This window comes from Euprymna scolopes, chromosome 2 (genome assembly GCF_053919585.1).
Source record: "Euprymna scolopes isolate OS-2025 chromosome 2, ASM5391958v1, whole genome shotgun sequence".
Classification (NCBI taxonomy): domain Eukaryota; kingdom Metazoa; phylum Mollusca; class Cephalopoda; order Sepiida; family Sepiolidae; genus Euprymna; species Euprymna scolopes.
This window is the reverse complement of record NC_136483.1, coordinates 145,077,897-145,100,070: the sequence shown is the minus strand read 5'-3', so window position 1 is coordinate 145,100,070 and position 22,174 is coordinate 145,077,897. Positions and strand designations below refer to the sequence as shown.

Genomic DNA, 22,174 nt, shown 5'->3' with positions numbered 1-22,174 from the left:
GCGGTGACCCCTTAATAAAAAAAGGCGTTATCATCTTAAGAATTGAAAAGAGTTCGCAACAGTTTGAAGTGAGTGAAAGAAGTCGAAAAGCGAACAGCAATTAAGGTTCTCCCCCCTCCCCACAGACACACAGATTGAGAACATGAAGATGTTCTTGAAATAGAGAACGTGCGAAAAGGATGTGAAGAAAGAACACGCAGAAGAAACTGTCTTCTCCTTAAAGGAGAGCAGCTGATTTCTTCCCAAGAAGAGACGATTCATGCAATTACTGCTGTTTTTTTTTTCGCCATTCCACGGATAATCATAATAGATGTACACTGGCCAACGGAGCAAAAAGAAAGCAATCCTCTATTTTGTCGCAATTCACCTCAAACATGGTGCTATAAGTGTTTACGATAGATACGTATATATATACTAGTCTGGGTGCCCGGCGTTTCCCGGGTGTTTGGAGGTGTTGTGTTAAGTAAAAAGAAAAAAAAGTGGTACTCTCTCTCTTTCTCAGACACACACAAAGTACCCTTCATATATAAGTAGAAAATCATATCCAAGATGGCGGATGCAGTTCAACTGAACTTTATTTATGTGAACGCTAAGTAAACTCTGACTTATTTATTTTAAGTTGAATCCTTTCCAGAATGTTTCTTTCATTTAATGTTAACGAGATGTAAACACGGATTTTTAATGTTATTATGTAAAATGAAGTAATTCTAATTTTTTTTACAGAGTTATTTCCTTACGCAGATACGAGTTACGTGGGTTTACTTTCATGTATTTTCCATTTCGTATACTTCACATAGAGTCTTATTAAGTATTCTCCCGTCTTTCTTCTTTCGTTTATTATTCTTAGGAGACTTTTAATTAATTTTGCTATTTAAAAAAATGCCAACAAACTTACTTGAAACCTTTATTCAACAACATGGAACACTCCCTAAGCTTGGTAAATAAGTTATCAGCCTATCTGTACTTTATCTATCTATCTATCTATCTATCTATCTATCTATCTATCTATCTATCTATCTATCTATCTATCTATCTATCTGGCTAGCTAGCTAGCTATCTCTCTCTCTCCCTTCATCTCTCTCTCTCTCTCTCTCTCTCTCTCTCTCTCTCTCTCTATATATATATATATATATATATATATATATATATATATATATACACACTTCTACTGTTATATAAAACGTATGTCTGTGAGTTCGTTCTCCATGGACTCTGAAACAGGTGGGCCGAATTTTATGAAATTCCACACAAATGTACTTTATGTATCTGGCAGTGTTCTTAGTATTGTCTAGGAATGTCTCCGATACGTATGAAAAATCAAAATAAATAAATAAATAAATAAACACCGATAAAAGTAGGAACAGGCGATTTTGACCAAAGTTAACACCTTACACATCCCAACATCACAACTGCATTTGAAAAGTTTTATCACGGCACAAGCAGAAACGCCCGACACATAAAATCAACAGCTGGTTCTTTGATATGACAAAGACGTGTTCGAAATGAATGTCTCTGCTTAAAGCACAAATGAACCATGATACTTGATTTTTGCATTTTAAATAAAAATCCAAGCCATTATCACCGCACAAAGGGGACAGGCTATGTATATAAATTCAACAATAGGTTCTTTGATATGACGGGAGCGCGTTCGAAATGAATGTTCCGTTTAGAGCACAATTGAAGCATGATACTTGACTTTTACATTTAAAAATTGAATTTTAGTGGTTATATGTAAAAATAATTTTATAAAATCAACAGTAGGTTCTCTAAAGTGCAATGTAGACTACAATGCACTATGGACTAAGTCACTGCGGGGAGGAATGTGAGGGTTCCTCCCAGTGCACCTCGATGGATCCCTAACTAGAGCAGGCAATTAATCAATTTGATTGAAAAATGGTCGAGTTCACTGATTTTGATGACAATAAGAATATAGGAGTGTGAAACATTCGTTGATCATCATTTAATCCTGGGTAACGTCGAATCTCCCTGCTAGTTAGTTATTATGAAACACTGAGAACTTGAGTATGAAGATCTATTTGTTACTTCCTTCCTTCTCACAGCAGCAAGGTGTCGCAAAAGGTCTTATCGGGGGCTAGGAAAAGTCAGTGCATCAGAAGTCAACTGCACCAAAGAACCACACTTCAAAATAGCCAGAGAAATCCCATCGGTATTTCCCAATTAGGTTGTTTTAGGCAATAGGTATTAAACCACTTCTTAAAAGAGATAAAGCCTGTGTGAGTGTTTCTAATAGAACTGAACAGGACAGAGCCAGTTCATGCAACAACTACCGATCCTCCGTGGGACTGATTGCTGAGGACGTATTTCTTTAACCCCCCTCTTACTCGCTCTCTCGTTCTCTCTCTCTCTCTCTCTCTCTCTACACACACACACACATGCATATACAGATGCATATATATATATATATATATATATATATATATATATATATATATATATATATAGGTAAGCCTGACGAATTCTTACGAAGATGAAACGCGGAATATAACTTGTGATATATATATATATATATATGTATATATATATATATCTTTTATATATATATATGTGCATTTATTTTCTTTCTATATATAGAGAATATATGTATCCCAACTCTCTCTCCTTCTCTCTCTCTCTCTTTCTCTCTCTCTCTCTCCATATATATATATATATAGCAATTAAGCTACACATAATATTCCGCGTTTCATTGTCATGAGAATTCATCAGACTTAATGAAATGCAGAATATTCTGTGTAGCTTAATTGCCATATATATTTCATAACTTACTACCCAGTTCTACCAATGCATTGATCACTATTGAAGAAAATACTGAAAATTTACGCATAAAATTATATCTTCGTATATTAATTTATGTGATTAAATGAAGTAGTTACACACACACATATATATGAATGTGCGTATATTTCTCTTTCTCTCTATCTATAAATATATATAGATATATATATTTATTATATTTCTATATACAGAGAGATATATGTCTCACTACTCTGCATACATATATATATATATATATATATATATATATATATATAATTTATGTATCTACCAAAAATTTGACGTAAATATTTTCAGTATTTACTTCGAGAGTGCTCCATACGTAAGTTGAGCTAGATAGTGTGTTTTGAAAGTATACAGGGGTTGGACAACATAAGAGAAGCACCTAATATTTCTAGCATCAATGAACGTGTTTTAAATAATCAAATCTTGACACATTTTAATGCTTTTTTTGTTTATTATTTATGTCATATGATATGCTTGATTAAAATAAATTTCTTTACAGATATTTAAACATATCAAAAGCTTTTCCTATAAAAATGGCAAACCTTACGGACTTCCAAAGAGGCCAAATTGTTGGAGCTCATATGGCAGGTACTAGTGAAACAGAATCTGCACGAATGCTTAGCGTTTCAAGAAGTACCGTCTCAAAAGTAGTGACTGCTTTGAAAAGAGAAGGAAGAACGTCCCCAGAAAAGCACAAGTGTGGTCGAAAGATGAAGATGTCTGAAAGAGCCCGCCGGACTCTTAGGCGGATTGTTAGAGAAAATCGCAAGACCACGGGCTCCTAAAATCGCTGCAGAGTTCAATAAACATTTACAGGACCCAGTTTCCACAAAACCTGTTCGTCAAGAGCTGCACAAATATTGATTTTACGGAAGTACTGCAATTAGAAAACCTCTGCTCTCAAAGACAAATGCTTCAAAGCGATTAGAGTGGTGTAAAAACGTTCAAAATCGGTCCTTTGAGCGGTGGAAAAATGTGATTTTCTCTGACGAATCATCGTTTTCCTTATTTCCAACCACCGGCCGAGTCCACGTTTAGAGATTTTTATCTAGACTGCCTTCTCCCAACTGTAAAGAATGGCGGGGGTTCTGTGATGATTTGGGGTGCTATTTCTTGGGAACCCGCTGGACCAATGATAAATCTTCGAGACTATTTAGTTCATCATAATAGTCTTTGAAAATGATAATGCACCAATCCATACAGCTAGAATTATTAAAAATTAGCACTAAGAGCATTCCAATGAAGTTGAGCGTCTGATTTGGCCACTACAATCCCCAGATTTCAATATTATTGACCATTTATTTTATGGTCGATTTTGAAGATTCAAGTAAGAAATCGATTTCCACTGCCATCTTCTCTAAAAGAACTGGAGGATATTTTAGCTGAAGAATGGGATAAAATTCATTTGGAAACAAATCACAATTTGTATGAATCAATCCCTCGGCGCAAATGGTGGACCTACACCATATTAAAATAAATGTTGTCGATTTTTATGGTGTTTTTTTTTCAATTTTGCACAACCTCTGTAATTGGCAATTAACCTACACAGATTTTTCTGCGTTTCATCCTAATGAGAATTCGCCAGGAAACTCTCTGTAGCTTAATTACCATATATATTTTCAAAACTTATTATATGAAGTTGCATAGAAAGTCAATGCGGAATTTTAAATTTTGATTTCAAATGATATATATTTCAAATAAGTTTTCGTTATAATATCTTTACTTTATACATCATTTTAAAGAGCGTTTTCCACGCTTTCTAATCGTTCAAATTACAATCGTTTTAAAACAATTATGTCTTCTTTTCAGAACGTTAAATACAAGATGGAAAAAAGACAAATCACACAATTTTCCTATTTTAATTCTAGCTAGACTGAAAAGCTGCTGAAACAGCTCACGAAATCAACAAACCGTTTGGCCCAGAAACCACTACTGAATGAACAGCACAATGGTGATTCAAGAAATTTCGTGGCGGTGATAAGAGTCTTGAAGATGATGATTGTAGTGGTCGGCCATCGGTTGTTGACAACGATTAATTAAGAGCGTTAATGGAAGCCAATCCACGCACAACTGTTCGAGAACTTGCTTTTAAATTAGACGTAACGTATACAACGATTTTAAACTACTTGATAGATATTGGAAAGACAAAAAACACTTGATAAATGGATGCCTCATGAATTGAACGACAACCAAAAGAAACGCTGTTATAAAGTGTCATCTTCCCTCTTTTTACGCAACAAGAACGACCTGTTTCTCGACTGGGTTGTAACTTGTGATGAAAAGTGGATTCTTTACAACCAGCGACGCTCAGCTCAGTGGTTAGACGCCGACGAAGCTCCACGACACTTCCCAAAGCCAGAGTTGCACCAAAAGAAGGTCTTTGGTTTTCTGCATTGGTGGTCTGCATGCATTACAGTTTTTTGAATGCAGGTGAAACCATTACGGGGAAGAAGTACTATTAACAAATGGATGGAATACATCAGAAAATTCAACAATAACACCAAGCATTAGGCAACAGCAAAGACCCAATTCTCCTCCACGACAATTCCTGACCGCACGTTGCTAAACTGACTCTGCAGAAGTTGAACGAATTGGGCTACGAAACTCTGTCACATCCACCATACTCTCCAGCCTTCTCACTTACCGATTACCACTTTTCAAGCATCTCGATAGCTTTCTGCGTGAGAAATACTTAAAAAACCTAAACGATATAAAAAAAAAACTTCAGTGACTTCATCGCTACCAGAACGCAAAACTTTCACATCACTTGTTTTTCGTTGGAAAAGTGTGTTTATTCTGATGGTGCTTATTTCGATCAAAAAAATGTTTGACCCGAAATATGTTTATCTGAATTTGAAAGTTAAAAACCACAAGAACTTTCTAGTCAACCTGATATATATATATATATATATATATATATATATATATATATATATATATATATATATATATATATATTAGTGGCCTGCCACAGACACGTATGGATTGCTTCAAACTGCTTTTTGGCCGTCTTGCATGAATCAAGCAACAGTTTTTGAGTGACATAAGAGATTCAAGGAAGGCAGAGAGTTTGTGAGTGATGATGAGAGGTGTGACAGGAGCAAGGAAATCAAAACATCAGAGTTGATTGGCCAAATAAAGAATTTCATGTGTCTATAGAGACAATAAGTACACAGTTTGATGTCAGTGTGGGAACTGTGAACACAATTATTTGCGAGTTACTGAAGATGCAGAGGATGTGCAGAAAGTTTCTCCCGAGATACTCAGAGAAGATCAGAAAGAAAGACATCATGGCAGCACGGAAATAGTCGAGCTGAGCAATTCAGATTCTGCAGTTCCTGATGATCTGGTGATCTGTGATGAAAACTGGATCTACTGCTATGATCCAGAGACCAAGAAACAGAGTTCCCAGTGAAAGCATGCTCGCTCTCCCAGACCCAAGAAGGCCAGACAGAAATTTATAATGATCCCTTTTTTGACAGAGTAGGCCTGAGCTACATGTACTGGGTCCCCACTGGAATACTATGTCGAGGTTTTAAGGGAGTTAAGAGTTTTTTTTTTAAGAGAGTTCTGGAACAGATGCCGTCAAATCGGGTCAAAGTGGGTCGGGTCAGTGTCATTTCCACTACAACAATGCACCAGTCCACAACATCATCCTTGTCACAGACTGTTTGACCAAGATGACCCTCCCTATAGTCCAGACCTTGCTCCCTGTGACTTTTGGTTTTTCTCTAAGTTCAAGGAAAACCTTAGAGGCTGTCGTTATGAGATAACTGAGGCGACAAAAGAGGCTGTGAAGAGGGTCATTGACATGCTCACATAAGAGGACTTCCATGGAGCCTTCCAGAAGTTGTTGGAACGGCACAACAAGTGTATTGCAGACGGAGGAGATTACTTTGAATCGGACTAGAGTTTAATGTGTGCATTATCAGTGAAAGTGCCCACACGAAAGAAGTCTGGAAACTTTTATAAGGCAGCTCGTATAATATAGATAATTACAATAGTAATACTACTACCACTACTACTAATAATGATTATAATTTATTATTACTAATACTACTAATAAAGGATGTTTTTGTGTCAATATTAGAAATTGAAGATGGATATGTTCTTTAGTTTTTATTATCATTAGTTATTTTCAAAAATAACCACTGCGCCTTTTATTATAAAATTTCTCGTTTTTGCAGACGTGATTGTTCTTTTTTTTTTTTAATTATTATCAGTTATTATTAAAATTAAGTCTCCACTTTTCTCAAAAAATGAAATTTGTATGAGTGATTCATCCCTTTATTTTTTATTATTATCAGTTATTTTTAAGTTTAAGCCTTTCCTACTTAGTAATTATTCTTTCCTTTCTATTTCTTATTATTATCAGTTATTTTAAAGATTAAGCCTTTTATATTTTCTTGAAAACTGGATTTTGCATATAAGTGATTATTCTTTCCGATCTATTTCTTATTATTATCAGTTATTTTAAAGATTAAGCCTTTTATATTGTCTTAAAAACTGGATTTTGCATATAAGTGATTATTCTTTCCTATCTATTTCTTATTATTATCAGTTATTTTTAAGATTAAGCCTTTTATATTTTCTTAAAAACTGGATTTTGCATATAAGTGATTATTCTTTCCGATCTATTTCTTATTATTATCAGTTATTTTAAAGATTAAGCCTTTTATATTTTTTTAAAAACTGGATTTTGCATATAAGTGATTATTCTTTCCGATCTATTTCTTATTATTATCAGTTATTTTAAAGATTAAGCCTTTTATATTTTCTTAAAAACTGGATTTTGCATATAAGTGATTATTCTTTCCGATCTATTTCTTATTATTATCAGTTATTTTTAAGATTAAGCCTTTTATATTTTCTTAAAAACTGGATTTTGCATATAAGTGATTATTCTTTCCGATCTATTTCTTATTATTATCAGTTATTTTTAAGATTAAGCCTTTTATATTTTCTTGAAAACTGGATTTTGCATATAAGTGATTATTCTTTCCGATCTATTTCTTATTATTATCAGTTATTTTAAAGATTAAGCCTTTTATATTTTCTTAAAAACTGGATTTTGCATATAAGTGATTATTCTTTCCGATCTATTTCTTATTATTATCAGTTATTTTAAAGATAAAACCTTTTATATTTTCTTAAAAACTGGATTTTGCATATAAGTGATTATTCTTTCCGATCTATTTCTTATTATTATCAGTTATTTTAAAGATTAAGCCTTTTATATTGTCTTAAAAACTGGATTTTGCATATAAGTGATTATTCTTTCCGATCTATTTCTTATTATTATCAGTTATTTTAAAGATTAAGCCTTTTATATTTTTGTCACATCTGGGCTGGTGCATTTACCACTAGTCTCTCCCACTTGGATAGGGCCCCCAACAAGAGTTTTTAAACTATTATGCCCCTCTTTAACAACTATGCTCCAATCCCTGTCCCATCGCCGCTATGTTGCATCTCTGTGCCTGCTTTACAAATATTTTAATGGAACTCGTTGCCCGTGTCCCCTCGACGTACATATCCCCGACAAACTTGCTTAGGAACAAATCACACCCCTTCACTGTTGAGGTTCCTAAATGCTAGAAAGCTTTCTATTCTAATAGTTTCTTCCCTCGAAGAGCTAGACTTTGGAATTCCCTTCCTGCTACCTGCCTCCCAGGCTGGACTGATATGCAGAAGTTTAAATGTAATGTAAACCAACATCTTGTTAATCTTCCCTACGCATGGTCCCAAATAGCAGCCCGTTACGTCCAAATGACGATGTGTTTTGTAAAGAGTGAATGTGAGTTAAAGAAAAGATTATTCTTTCCCTTCTTTTTTTTTATTATCTGTTAAGCCTTCTATACTTTCTTCATAAATGTTGAATTTGCATGTATGATTATTAAAACAAGCTGGGCAGACGCATATCAATTTTATTATATGCTTTTACTATATTATTGTATATTAATTTTATTATATGCTCACATTTCTTTGTATTCATCCAATATTTATTTATTTATTAATATTTATTAATATTTCGCAATTATTGATTTTTTTTCTTGATATTTTTTTTTGTCCATTTTCAGTGACATGATACGCGCTAACGTTATTTGAGCGGCGATGACGAGATCTGACATGAAAGAAGGCACTTGCAAAAGCCTAATCAAAAAAATAACACGTGACGCGAGAGTTGTCAGATATCGTTAAGTGAAAACGACAACACCCTGGCAACTCATTCTTACAAAGATCGGTCTTCGTAAAAATTGACGAGAAGATTTCGTCCTTTACACGACGTTGCCTCATGTGAAAATTATTAAAGAAGCCCCTTGTTTGATATGCTACCGTGACTGACTCACTCCAGACCGAAAATTAAAAGCGTATATTTAGTCTTTTGCTAATGGTTGCTGGAAAAAAAAATTGTTAGATCACTCTATCACTCCAGTAAGTATCTGTCTCCTTATGTAATACTTAGCTTAATATAAGAGATCCTATTTAGTTGCCTACTCACGAGGGCAGAGTTAGACACAATTTCACCGCCAACGCTCTTCGTCCAACTTCGTTCCAATAGATATAAATAGCTCTCGTCTTTAAAAAAAAAAACACCCTGCTTCGATAAGTTTTTAGACTGACCTTCACCCATGACCGAAAATGGAAGACTTACATCAAATCTGTTGCCAATGTCACTGGAAAAATAGTCACGTTATTCTCCTGCTTCATAAGGTATCTTACTCCCGATGCAATCCCCTACCTGTATAAGAGTCAAATACGCCTTAAAATAAAGTAATGTTACCAAATTTAAAATAAAGTAATGTTACCAGATTTAAAATAAAGTAATGTTACCAGATTTAAAATAAAGTAATGTTACCAGATTTAAAATAAAGTAATGTTACCAGATTTAAAATAAAGTAATGTTACCAGATTTAAAATAAAGTAACGTTACCAGATTTAAAATAAAGTAACGTTACCAGATTTAAAATAAAGTAATGTTACCAAATTTAAAATAAAGTAATGTTACCAGATTTAAAATAAAGTACTGTTACCAGATTTAAAATAAAGTACTGTTACCAGATTTAAAATAAAGTACTGTTACCAGATTTAAAATAAAGTAACGTTACCAGATTTAAAATAAATAAGGTTACCAGATTTAAAATAAAGTAATGTTACCAGATTTAAAATAAAGTAACCTTACCAGATTTAAAATAAAGTAATGTTACCAGATTTAAAATAAATAATGTTACCAGATTTAAAATAAAGTAACGTTACCAGATTTAAAATAAAGTACTGTTACCAGATTTAAAATAAAGTAATGTTACCAGATTTAAAATAAAGTAATGTTACCAGATTTTAAAATAAAGTAATGTTACCAGATTTAAAATAAAGTAATGTTGCCAGATTTAAAATAAAGTAACGTTACCAGATTTAAAATAAAGTAATGTTACCAGATTTAAAATAAAGTAATGTTAACAGATTTAAAATAAAGTAAGGTTACCAGATTTAAAATAAATAATGTTACCAGATTTAAAATAAAGTAATGTTACCAGATTTAAAATAAAGTAATGTTGCCAGATTTAAAATAAAGTAACGTTACCAGATTTAAAATAAAGTAACGTTACCAGATTTAAAATAAAGTAATGTTACCAGATTTAAAATAAAGTAATGTTACCAGATTTTAAAATAAAGTAATGTTACCAGATTTAAAATAAAGTAATGTTGCCAGATTTAAAATAAAGTAACGTTGCCAGATTTAAAATAAAGTAATGTTACCAGATTTAAAATAAAGTAATGTTAACAGATTTAAAATAAAGTAAGGTTACCAGATTTAAAATAAATAATGTTACCAGATTTAAAATAAAGTAATGTTACCAGATTTAAAATAAAGTAATGTTGCCAGATTTAAAATAAAGTAACGTTACCAGATTTAAAATAAAGTAATGTTACCAGATTTAAAATAAAGTAATGTTAACAGATTTAAAATAAAGTAATGTTAACAGATTTAAAATAAATAATGTTACCAGATTTGCGCAGGAGACAACCACTATCAACAGTTTCCCCCTACCGTCTGACTGTACCTAAATCTGAACGCAGATTCCATGAACAAAACTTCTTTTCTAGAGCTGCACCCCCGTGGAAATCTGTTTTGCTGGCGTGCTTTCCGGCTAACTACAACATGGTTGTCTTCACGTCCAATGTAAACAAATTCTTGTTGAATCATCCTCTTAAATAATCAAATTATATCCAATTTTCACCACTAACGATTACTACGCAGTCGTACCGGTGACAACTGTCCACCCTTTAACCGTTATTTTCGAGTGATCTTCGAACCTTGATAAGTGGTGGTTCCTTTGTGAAAAAAAAAAAATAATAACTGCTAGGAGCACTGTATCCTGGCTTGACAGAGTTCAAAACCAGCTTCGGCACCTAGTAAGTGATGCCACTTTTTCTTCCCTGCAACCTTTTTTTCCATGGAAGAGACGTTGAGAGTCTGTCTCTGCTCTTCCGTTATTTTCACAAGTGCTCGTCTGAGTTTCGTTCAATGGTTTCCCTTCCAAACCTTCACAAAAAACACTCGTTAAGCTACAACCACTACTAACAATTTCCCCTACTCTCTATTTGTGCTTAAATCTAAACGCAAATTCCATGAACAAAGCTTCTTTTCTAGAACTAGCCGGCTGTGAAACTCTTTTCCACTGGCCTGTTTCCCAGTTTACTACAACATAGTCGTCTTCAAGTCTAATGTGAACAAGTTCTTTCTATCCTGTACCCTTAAATAGTCCAATTCTACCCAATCTCCACCAAAAACAATCACTGAGCTGTTGTATCACTGACCACCTTACACTCATTAACCCTTATCCTCGAGTGACCCCACAACCTTGATAAGGTCAGTTTTTCATGTGAGAACAATTCAACTCAACAAAGAGTAGCACTGAATTAGGTTAGAAGGATTTCTCCATCAACCACCTAGAACAGAAAGATAAAGTGTAACGTCAAAACAGATACAACACTTTACTCTTAGTCAAATAACCAAAGTACATCTTAAGATATATTGTTGCGACATCCGGGGAGGTGCTGCTCAGAGTACTTTTTCTTGCTTGAACAGAATACAAAATTGACTTCACAATCTAGGGGAAAGAATAACCTTTTCTCGTTCCTACAGCTCGTTTCTCACAGGAAAGAAGTTACTAGACTGCCTTTGCTCTATCGTTATTTCCATGCAAAGTGCTCGACTGAGCTCCAATCTAATGTTCCTCCTTGTAAGACAACCACAGCAAGAACTCGTCTTCTTACCACAAGAAAAACGTTTTCCTCACTTCCTTTATGTATCCAGCGTCAGACGAAAGTTCCATGGATTGAGCTTCTTTCCAGCAGATTAAAGTATGGTCGTCTTGAAATACAATATCAACAAATACTTCGCATAAGAAGCAATGAAACTCAGTTCATTCCATTAATAATTCTTAACACTCCAATACTGTTACATATTAGGGGCCTTTTGTCAGTAGCGATTAAGTTAGCTAGTGTGAATTTTAACAATAATCAAATATACTGCATATCAGGATGATCTGGATTTATATACAGAATCGTCCCCCAAAACAGGTGATATGAAGTTGAGGTGAGGAGCAGAGGTCAAATACTATGAACAAAACAGACTCGAACGATGACAAATGACGTCATGCTTTCGTGCTGAGTGAAAAAAGTTTTAAGATCAGTTTTCTCTGGGAAGGCATGCGGACAAGATAATGGCAATGAATGTTAACGATGGCTCGGTCCGTCTGCGTCACTCATTTTATTGTGGCACAATAAAGAAGCTCCCCTTTTGGGGAGCTAGGGGATTCTACATTAATGAACTTTATACCCAACTTGTGCCTGACTGTGCTCGTGAGGAGGCGATAAAAAACATGACAGCTTCAGTAACTGTTGTCAATCAGATATGATTCGAGCTAATATTGACAGTTGTTTATAAAATTCAACCAAGTCAAAACCATCTGAGACACCATATTCGAAAGGTCAAACCCAAAAGAACTAATCATCGAAGCCTACAGAAACAAAACAATGATGAAGTGTTATGCTTGATTGTCTCTTTTTTCATTCTTCCAACGAAGAAATAGAGGACAATTATAATGGTATTGTTTTAAAACACTTAAGACTGACACTCCGAACGCGAAGGACACTTAATAGTTGTTTGGCTGTTAACGCCATTGGCGGCACGCGTCAGTTCTCAACAGGTATTAACTAAATATGCTCCTCCAATGTTAAATAAAAGAATTATAATAATGAAAATAAAAATCTTTACCTGCAAGTGAAGCGTTGCATATTAATTGAAAATGCAAAACAAGGATTACGTATATAAATGGATACGTTTGGAAGGCTAAAAACAACGCATTTAAAAAAAACAAACAAATAATTTTGTTTATTTAACAAAAAATGCATAGTTTTTAGCCTTCCAAACGTGTCTATTTATATACGTAATTTTTATTTTCAATTTTCAAATGAATTACATTTTTATAAAAAAACATGCCTTTGTTTGCTATTTTAATACACTGGTTTAATTTAAAAAATCGGTCCCTGCTATTTACTCCGGATAATGGAGATAATGGTTGCCCGTAATGACACAAAGAAAATTCAAGAAAATAGACCCATACCAGCCGGTTATAGTTGATGCCATATCGACCGATAGTTCTACCGTCCGCGTGCCTATCGTTTTATCGGCCATTCCTCCGGGGAACTGATTGCCGTTCACAGGAGTTTCTCAACCAAGTAACTCTGAGTTCACGACTTATGGTGTCATACGTTAAATAGAAAGTTATGTGCTTCTATATTATAATAACGGAAAAATATTGAATTTCAGTAAAACAAATGATGCCGACATAGTTTTCATGTCGCAACTAGTAACATATGCAAAAATTACGGAAAACGATAAGGTAGAAAAATAATTATACATGAGAAAAAAAAGAAGACATTTGTAAAATCTATAGCGATTTGGTTTCAAAATCTACCGATTTGAATTGGAGAGTTAACAGGGAAGGTAATTAAGTTTCGAATTTCTCACAATTCCAATCATTTTTTTATATACACAAATTAAACATTCAGACAGTTAAAAAAAAGTTTTTTTTTTATTAAATTCACAAATTATGTATCCATGTTATGCTAATGTTTGTTTTCTGAATAAATTCTGCCTTTTACTGAGTTACTTCCCCTTTTTGCTTAGGTCACATAACCCAATACGTACAACCCAGTATGTAACCTTATCGGAACGGTTTTTACTATTATCAGAACTGTTTTTAATGAAAAATTATTTTTCCACCTCATCGTTTTCCACAATGTTTGGATATGTTACTATTTGCGATATGTCAATCGACCTGGATGAATAGTATATAAAATTGAAACAAAAAATATTCATCCTTTAGAGGTCAACTGTGTCAGGTTTCGCCAGTGTTATGGGAACTTACCCATTCACACATAATGGACTTCCAACGAATGATAATGTTAAAAATGACGGTCATAGTCAAGATTAAATACTATCTTTTACTTCCGGTTTTTACTGTCCATTTGACTAGAGAATTTGACAGAGCAAGACGAACAGGAAAGTTTTTCTTAATAAGGAGAAATATAGGGGGTCACGTTATCTAAGAGGAAATTTTATCCTTCCTTTAGGACGGACTATATCTTGATTGTCAGCGTTGTCCCGTATACAGATCAGAAAGCGAAAGTTATCTTGACTATAACCAAAATGATTGCAGTCACATATGGGATGGTGTGCCAACCACCAGGGCCTCCTTCTTGAACAGGGCGCAAAAGAAAAAGAGTCTCTAACCTAATAACTTCTGCACTATCTACTAAGCTCCATCCCCGGCTTATCGCCACAATCGTGCATCCTTGCGCTTGTTAAATAAGTATTTCCCCGGAATGTGCTCCGATGAACGTACTACATAAACGAAAACAGTCCCGACTCACCGAACTAGCTGCTAAATCCCACCCCTTCACTGTAGAGATCCGAAGTTGTCAGAAGATTTTCTACTCTAGTAGCATTTTTTCTCAGACCGCTTACATGTTGAATATCCTTCTTTCTTTTGTTTCTTCGACTGTAACAACATTAAAAAAATCAAATATAATGTGAACAAATATCTTGCTGTACAATTCTTCACTTAAGATGTTAAGATGTAATACTTTAAGTATTAGTGGTAATATACATTGTTTGAGGTAAATGAAAGTTTTGAAAAATGCATATTTATGTTTCACTATCTTCGGTTAGGCTTTATTACGCATGAGCATTCTTGTGACATTTTTCTAAGCCTTACTACTACAATGTTAGCTTATTGTTACATATCAGGGACTTGACGTCAGTTCTGATTAAGTTAGCTAGTGTGAATTTGGACAGGGGTCACACTGAGTGCATTATAATAACCCACATATGCAAAACGGGGTCATTCCTAGAGAAAAGTGGTGTAAAGTTGAGGCAATGAGCAGCAGGTCAAACGGTCGACAAAACAGGAGATGACGAATGACGCCGCGTTTTTTTGAGCGATAAAAAACAAATAGTTTCAAATCAATGTCTCTGTGAAAGCCGTACGAATGAACCATCGCATATAATGTAGCAAACTCAGGTGTTTCATTGCCGCCTCCCTTCGTGCACGTCATTTATTTAAATTAAGTTTGAAAGTAATGAAATAAAGAATTAATTAAGGGTGCATTAATCCTTCTCTTTTTTTAGTCTATTCTCTCCAGATAAAACATTGAAAAGAAACTCTCAGCGAACGTCTCCCTGTGTTCTCTTTCTTAATGAGAAGCCAATTTCTATAGAAACCACTAGACGAAACTACGATCTTGAAGAGAAATGACGGCATTAGACAAGCTCCGCACCTATGTATATTGAAAAAAAACAAAACAAAAATAACAATTTTTTTGTTTTTTTTTACATAGGCATAATCACTTATCAAGGCCAAGAGGCCACTCGAGAATAAGGGTTAAAGAGTGTACAGTAGAAATTGGACAATATAGTAATCGTTAGTAATGGAAATTTGGTAAATTTGTTAACTTATAATGAACGGCTCATCAAAAACTTGTTTACGTTAGACTTAAAGACAACCATATTGTAATCAGCTGGAAAGCAGGAAAACGGAAGACAATTCCATAGTCGTGCAGTTCTAATAAAGAAGCTTTGCTCATGGAATCTACGTTTAGGTTTAGGTACAGATAAAGAGTGGGGGAAATTATATATAGTAATTTCTGCTAGATGGGTGTTTCTTGTGAATGTTTGGCGAGAGGGTTCCATAGAATGGAGCTTAGTTATTTAAAATGTAACATTATGACAAATTCGAAACCAGGAGTTTTTTTTGTAACACCATCCCTAGAAGATTGGCTTACGGACTCTTTCTATCCGGCCCTTGGTTTATCATCAGAGTTTCCTTCATCACCTTTAAGGAGCTTCCCCCCCCATATGGTAACCCTTTGAAATAGCAGGGAGACTAACAGGTGCTACACATTACCCAAGCATAATCAGGAACTGTGCAAAGTAGTAGCGTTCAGCATTTCGAGTTATACGTATTTACATATTTAAATACATGGCTTACGTAGTATTCCCCAAATAATCATCCATCTGGTATTGGTCAGGGTCAGCGTTGCTTAACTTCAGTGATCTAATGAGAACCGTTTTGTGAAGGCGATTATGCCATATAAAAAGTACACTGAGACAAAAAAAAATCGCCATGAATGGTAATGTTGAAAATGATAAGGCGTTTTTGTTCGTTAATATTAGTTAGCTCACCCGATCAGGCATATCGAAGTACAATGCAGTTATCTTTATCTTTTCTTGAATCTACGTGTACGCTTGGGAGATTAGACATATGGTTATCCCGCTTGTCGGATTTAAAGTTATAACCAAGGTCAAACAGTTGTCATATTTTGTTGAACGTCTCATTGATTTGAAACCTTTTTCGCCATGAAAGCCGCCATCTTTTGTCTCGTTTCTCTTCTCACCGGTAAGAGATTTCCTTTGCGCCTCTTTTGAATTTCTGGTAAAAAGTTGCATTAAAACTTTCCTCCTCATAATCTATCTATTTATCTATTCTCCCATGAATTCATTTTTCTTTTGTGTGTATTATTCATTTTATATATGGGTTGTGAAATTGCATTCATTAGCAAAAGATCTAGTTAATTTGCATATTTGTTTTTAAACATTCATTTTAATTAATTACCTATTAGTTGCTTCTGTTTTCTAACGGGATAATCATCTTTAGTTAACTATTACCTGTAATTATATTCATGCAGATATTCTACATGATTTATACTTGCATAATATTTGTGTAACAAATTTATAGTAAACACAAAATTGTTTCCATATATATTTATGTATAAGTATATATTTTTGTTTAACAAATTTTGCCTATCAAACTCCTCGTAGAGTTTTCGGTCTAAAGATATGTAAGTTCATATATAAGGTATTTGAATCCGTGCAAAACTTTATATTTGGGTTTTAGCCCGGAAAGATCGGTGCAAAAGTGCGAAAATAAAAAAAAAATGAAATTTGCCAGGTGAAGGTCGAACGCCGGCATTACGAACGCATAACATAGTAGCTATTGGTTCATGTTTTAATTTTTAGCCTTCCAGTCAATATGTCTTCATGGCCCAGTCATTCGCGGTAGAGGCAAAAATGAGTTGTAAGCTGAATTTTGGTTTCGATTCTCTGTGGTGGCGCACAATAATTTTTTTTTTTAATTTTTGAATCATTACTATATATTGCGTCCAATATAATCTATAATATAAATCTCACCTGTTTGTTTAAATGTATGTATATATGTGTGTAGGTTTGTCTGCCTAAAACGTTCGACAGGCGACGGATTTTGACGAGATCGGTATCGTTGTGAAGCCGACCCTTTGGACGACAAATACGGAAAAATTGGCTAAAAACATTAATCACTTTACCCTCAACTGGGCACTTTTTCGCCGCTGTTGTCGAAAGCCATGCTCTCTTTTCGATTAACTAACCTTAATTTAGACCTGCATCACTTCCGCGTTTGGCGATGGGCGAAACAGCAAAGACGTCACGTTTTTTTTCATGTTCTTTTCTTCCTTCGCGATACGAGTTCGAGCCTGCCTGTCTACAACCATTTCTTTTTTTTTTTTGCTCAACACACACATCCAAACACCCGGGCAACACCGGGCACCCAGACTAGTATATATATATATATATATATATATATATATATATATATATATATATATATAAAGCTGGACATCTGTGCGTGTGTCAGGTCACGAATAGGCTCCTATATGGTTGACTATTATAGAAAACTGATCACATATAATGATAGATGTATCGAGACACGGAATAGGTATGTTTGATCTGGCATAATGATGGTTCATTAAAATTGTGTGGTCTGCGTACGTGCCTTATCCACAAAGTATAGAAATAAAACATTTAAAAATTAAAAAAAAAGAATGTTTACAAGTGTTTTTGATATAGATGTACATAATACTTTGATAAGTATGTTTTAACTTAAATAGGGATAGTATAATAAAATTGTGGGGTCTGCGTTCGCGCCTGACCTCCATAGAATGGAAATAGGCACAAACTTTAATAAAGACTTTTCATATCTATCTGTGTAAGTATACTTTGATAATTATGTTTCAGTTTGAAGAAATATGGTATAATAAAATTATGGGGTGTTCGTTCGCGCCTGGCCTCCAAAGAATGGAAATATGTCACAAAGTTTAACAAGGCTTTTTAATATAGATCCACAGAATATTGTGATAAGTGTTTCAGTGTGAACAGGTATGGTATAATAAATTATAGGGTTTATCTATTTTATTTTTACTTTCATCATATTTTGCTTTGGTTTTGATACCCCCAAATTCGAAGCTATCTTTTTACAACCCTTCCTTTCATAACATATCATACTTTCATAAATCAGAGTCCATTTTCTGTAGGCTTTTTTTGAACCCAGTCAACGACGGGTACATTTGCTAGTATATATATATAATATATATAGAGAGAGGACGCCAAGTATGTGGGAAGTATGGTGAACGTGACCCAAACCACACACAGAGGATGAGTGCAAAAAATATAAATTGTGCAAACTGTCATGAAGATCACACTGCCTTCTCGATGTCTACAAACAAAAAAAAGGAATAAAACCCAAGAAACATTAGCGTTCCCAGAAGCTAGAAAAATTGTTCGAATCTGTATGGGAACAAAAAATATTTGCAGATGTTTTATAAAAAACAACCCAAAAACCATTCAAATAGATAACTACAAAAAACAACAAAAAAAAAACTTACAAAAAAGTTAAAGTTGAATTCAAATGATTGGCCATCATTTCAAGAAAATCTTTAAAAAAATCTATTCAATAGAAACAAAACCAACTGAGCCTATTACAAAAACAAAATTAAATATAGATAACAATGTAAAAATGATGAAAGACTCTTCTCGGATGAATTTACAAGTGAAAGGCGCCAAAGATCACCAATCCGACCTCCGGATTCTAACAAAGACATAATTGAAAATAAAACAAAATAAAATACAATTAAAAAGCAGAACTCAAGTAAAAGACTAACAAAACCGGCTTTGATAACAAAATCAAACAAAGTTGAAGAACTCGAAGAAATAGAGATTGAAAATAAAACACCACAAATAAGCAAAATTAAAAAAAAATGTATTAAAAATTATGACTGATTTAAACACGCATTTGTGTGTGTTTACTACATTCCAAAAACTAAGGCCATCAGGATGTGTGTTAGCATATATATATATATATACTAGCAGGACCCGTTACCCGGTGTTACCCAGTGGAAGCATTGGCGTCCCCCCGCGCAAAATATTAAAGTACGGCTGTTGTTGTTGCCCAATCTCTAACCTCCTCATGTTAAGAACAGCTTCCGGAATGAACATCGCCAACCCTCCCTATGTTAAGAACGGGTTTCGGAATAGACTGTGAGTGAGGGGTATGGCTATCAAAAATTTGTCCGAAATGTAACCTTGATAATCGCTGTCAGGATTCCCACGCGCAAATACACTGAACCAAGAAAAAATTGTTGGTTAAATTGTCGGTCGGCCTGTGCCTACTAATCTGGCAGCCAGTGATTAAAAGTTCACAATACAGAGCATTATATATCAGAAACTATTTATATCCCCTAAATAAAACTGAGATTTTCTAAATCAGCAATGTGAGAAACCTTAAAAAGTCTTCACTTTTAAGAAAAAGTTTGTAGTTGGAGCTAAGGTAAAAATTTATATTTTTTCAAAAACAAGAACAACTGGTGTGAATGCAGACATAATAAGTGGTCTCTTATGCAAAGTATATTAGTTTTTAACCTACATGCATAAAATATTAGGTTCAGGATATGTTAATTTTTTGTTGAAGGTGGGGGAGAGGGCGTTATATGACATAAAGTACTTGTATCCGTCAAATATAATTAATTTAAAATGTCTGAATAAAATCAATACGAAAATATGCAAATGTTTATACCTTTTTTGTATTTATTTCCTATGTGTTGATGTGTAGGAATACAAAATATTTTTGAAAAAAAAAAAAGAATTTATCTTTCAAAGAAAAACAAGTACAACTCGTGTAAAAACAAATATGCAGCAAATGTAAAGTTCAAGGTATGGTTTCTGCTTTGGAGGGTGTAGATGGAGAACTGTTTGGTGTTATAAAAATATTTGAAAATGTAACGGCCCATAATAAATCACAGCAGAAGGTAAACATCACCGCTCGGAAAGTGTAAAAGGTAAACACACAAAGAAGGGTTCGTGTTTCTAGAATAAAGTAATTATATGGCGTAACTGCAGGAAATATATGGTTCGGGGTATTGCAATTTTTTTTGTTTTTGGAGGGGGGAATTTTTATACAATAATTTTATTATATATAAATATATATATTGTGCATTTAGGCAACACGTTGTTATTCAGAAAAGTATTGAAAGTATTGAAAGTATTGTTAATTGCACCATCCAATATATATATATATATATATATATATATATATATATATATGTGTGTGTGTGTGTGTGCGTGTGCGTGTGTGTATGCATATATAGTTACATACGTATGTCGATATATATATGCTGCAATGTAAAGTTATAAATTATTTAAAAAACTGTAAATTCTATATCATTTTGTAAATCACACCTTTAAACCATTGTACATTTATTTTAGCCACGTTCTTAACAAGTTAAAAAAACGATATTTTCTAGATTTCAAACAAAACAGTAACCAAAAACTGCCTGAAAACGATTGATGAAACTTAGTTGAAAGTATTTGCAAAAAACAACCACAAGAAAAAAAAAGATGGACGAAAAATTAAAAAAATGACGAAAAACGCTCATTAATCAAAAAACTTCGTACTATTTAACAATACTTGTCAGAATATATATATATATATATATATATATATATATATATATATATATATATATATATATATATATATATATATTATAAACAATTTTAATTTAGTTGTTTAAGTTCTGTGGCATATCAACTAATATGTAGTAATCTAAAAACTAAATCCAGCCTACAATATATATATATATATATATATATATATATATATATATATATATATATATGTATATATATATATACATATATATATATATATATATATATATTTATATATATATAAATTTGCCTACATTTGTATATATAGTGTCTTGCAGGCAATTTCGGTTTTGGTGCTTTGGTTGTCTCCCCTCCATTTGTCGGTTCTGGTGTTTTGATTGTCTCTCCTGTGGCCCTGCCAGGCCACTAATATATATATATATATATATATATATATATATATATATATATATAACGAGCGACCTTTTATGGTCTGATATTTATTTATTTTTTACGTAGACACACTAATTCTCAATGAACTTTTGTCAGCGATAAACAATGGCTGTGCATGGATGTCCGGAGCACGTTTTGTGATACAAGGATCGTTCCAAAAATAAAGCATGCTATGTTTTAACTTAATAAGTTGAAAAGCTACAAAGACGGGATTGGTACCATTAAAACTAACGACCTTTTACGCTCGAGAATTAATTTTTCTACATAATCATCTTTTTCAGTTTTCATACACTTATGCCTGGAATTCAAAGACGCTTAGAGTCTCACAACGTCAATATGTGCAACAGAGAGTCTCACAACGTCAATATGTGCAACAGAGAGATGCAAATTTCAAGTCATGAATGTATGGATTCCGCCATCATAACAAAGCAATTTGCAATCCCATCTGATTCATTCGGAAGAATATAAATAGAAGCAGTAATTTTGGAACGCTTCTCATGTATTTTGGTGTGTATTGGTGGCCCTGGGATAGAGGCTTAGCAAATAAACCAAAAAGGTGGTTTCGTGACTGGGTTCGAATCTCGTAAGCATAAAACACTAGTATCTATAGGTATAAAG

The 22,174-nt window shown here is 33.6% G+C and overlaps 1 protein-coding gene across 1 annotated transcript in view; it reads left to right on the top strand.

Annotated features, from left to right (window-relative positions):
* Positions 1-16,663: 16,663 nt before the first annotated feature.
* Positions 16,664-22,174, top strand: part of LOC145297024 (uncharacterized) — a 77,456-nt gene continuing 71,945 nt past the window's right edge. The window contains exon 1 of the mRNA XM_080143248.1: positions 16,664-16,763. Within this exon, the coding sequence (XP_079999374.1) occupies positions 16,724-16,763 (40 nt within the window). The 5' untranslated portion in view covers positions 16,664-16,723. The remainder of the gene's footprint in view (positions 16,764-22,174) is intronic.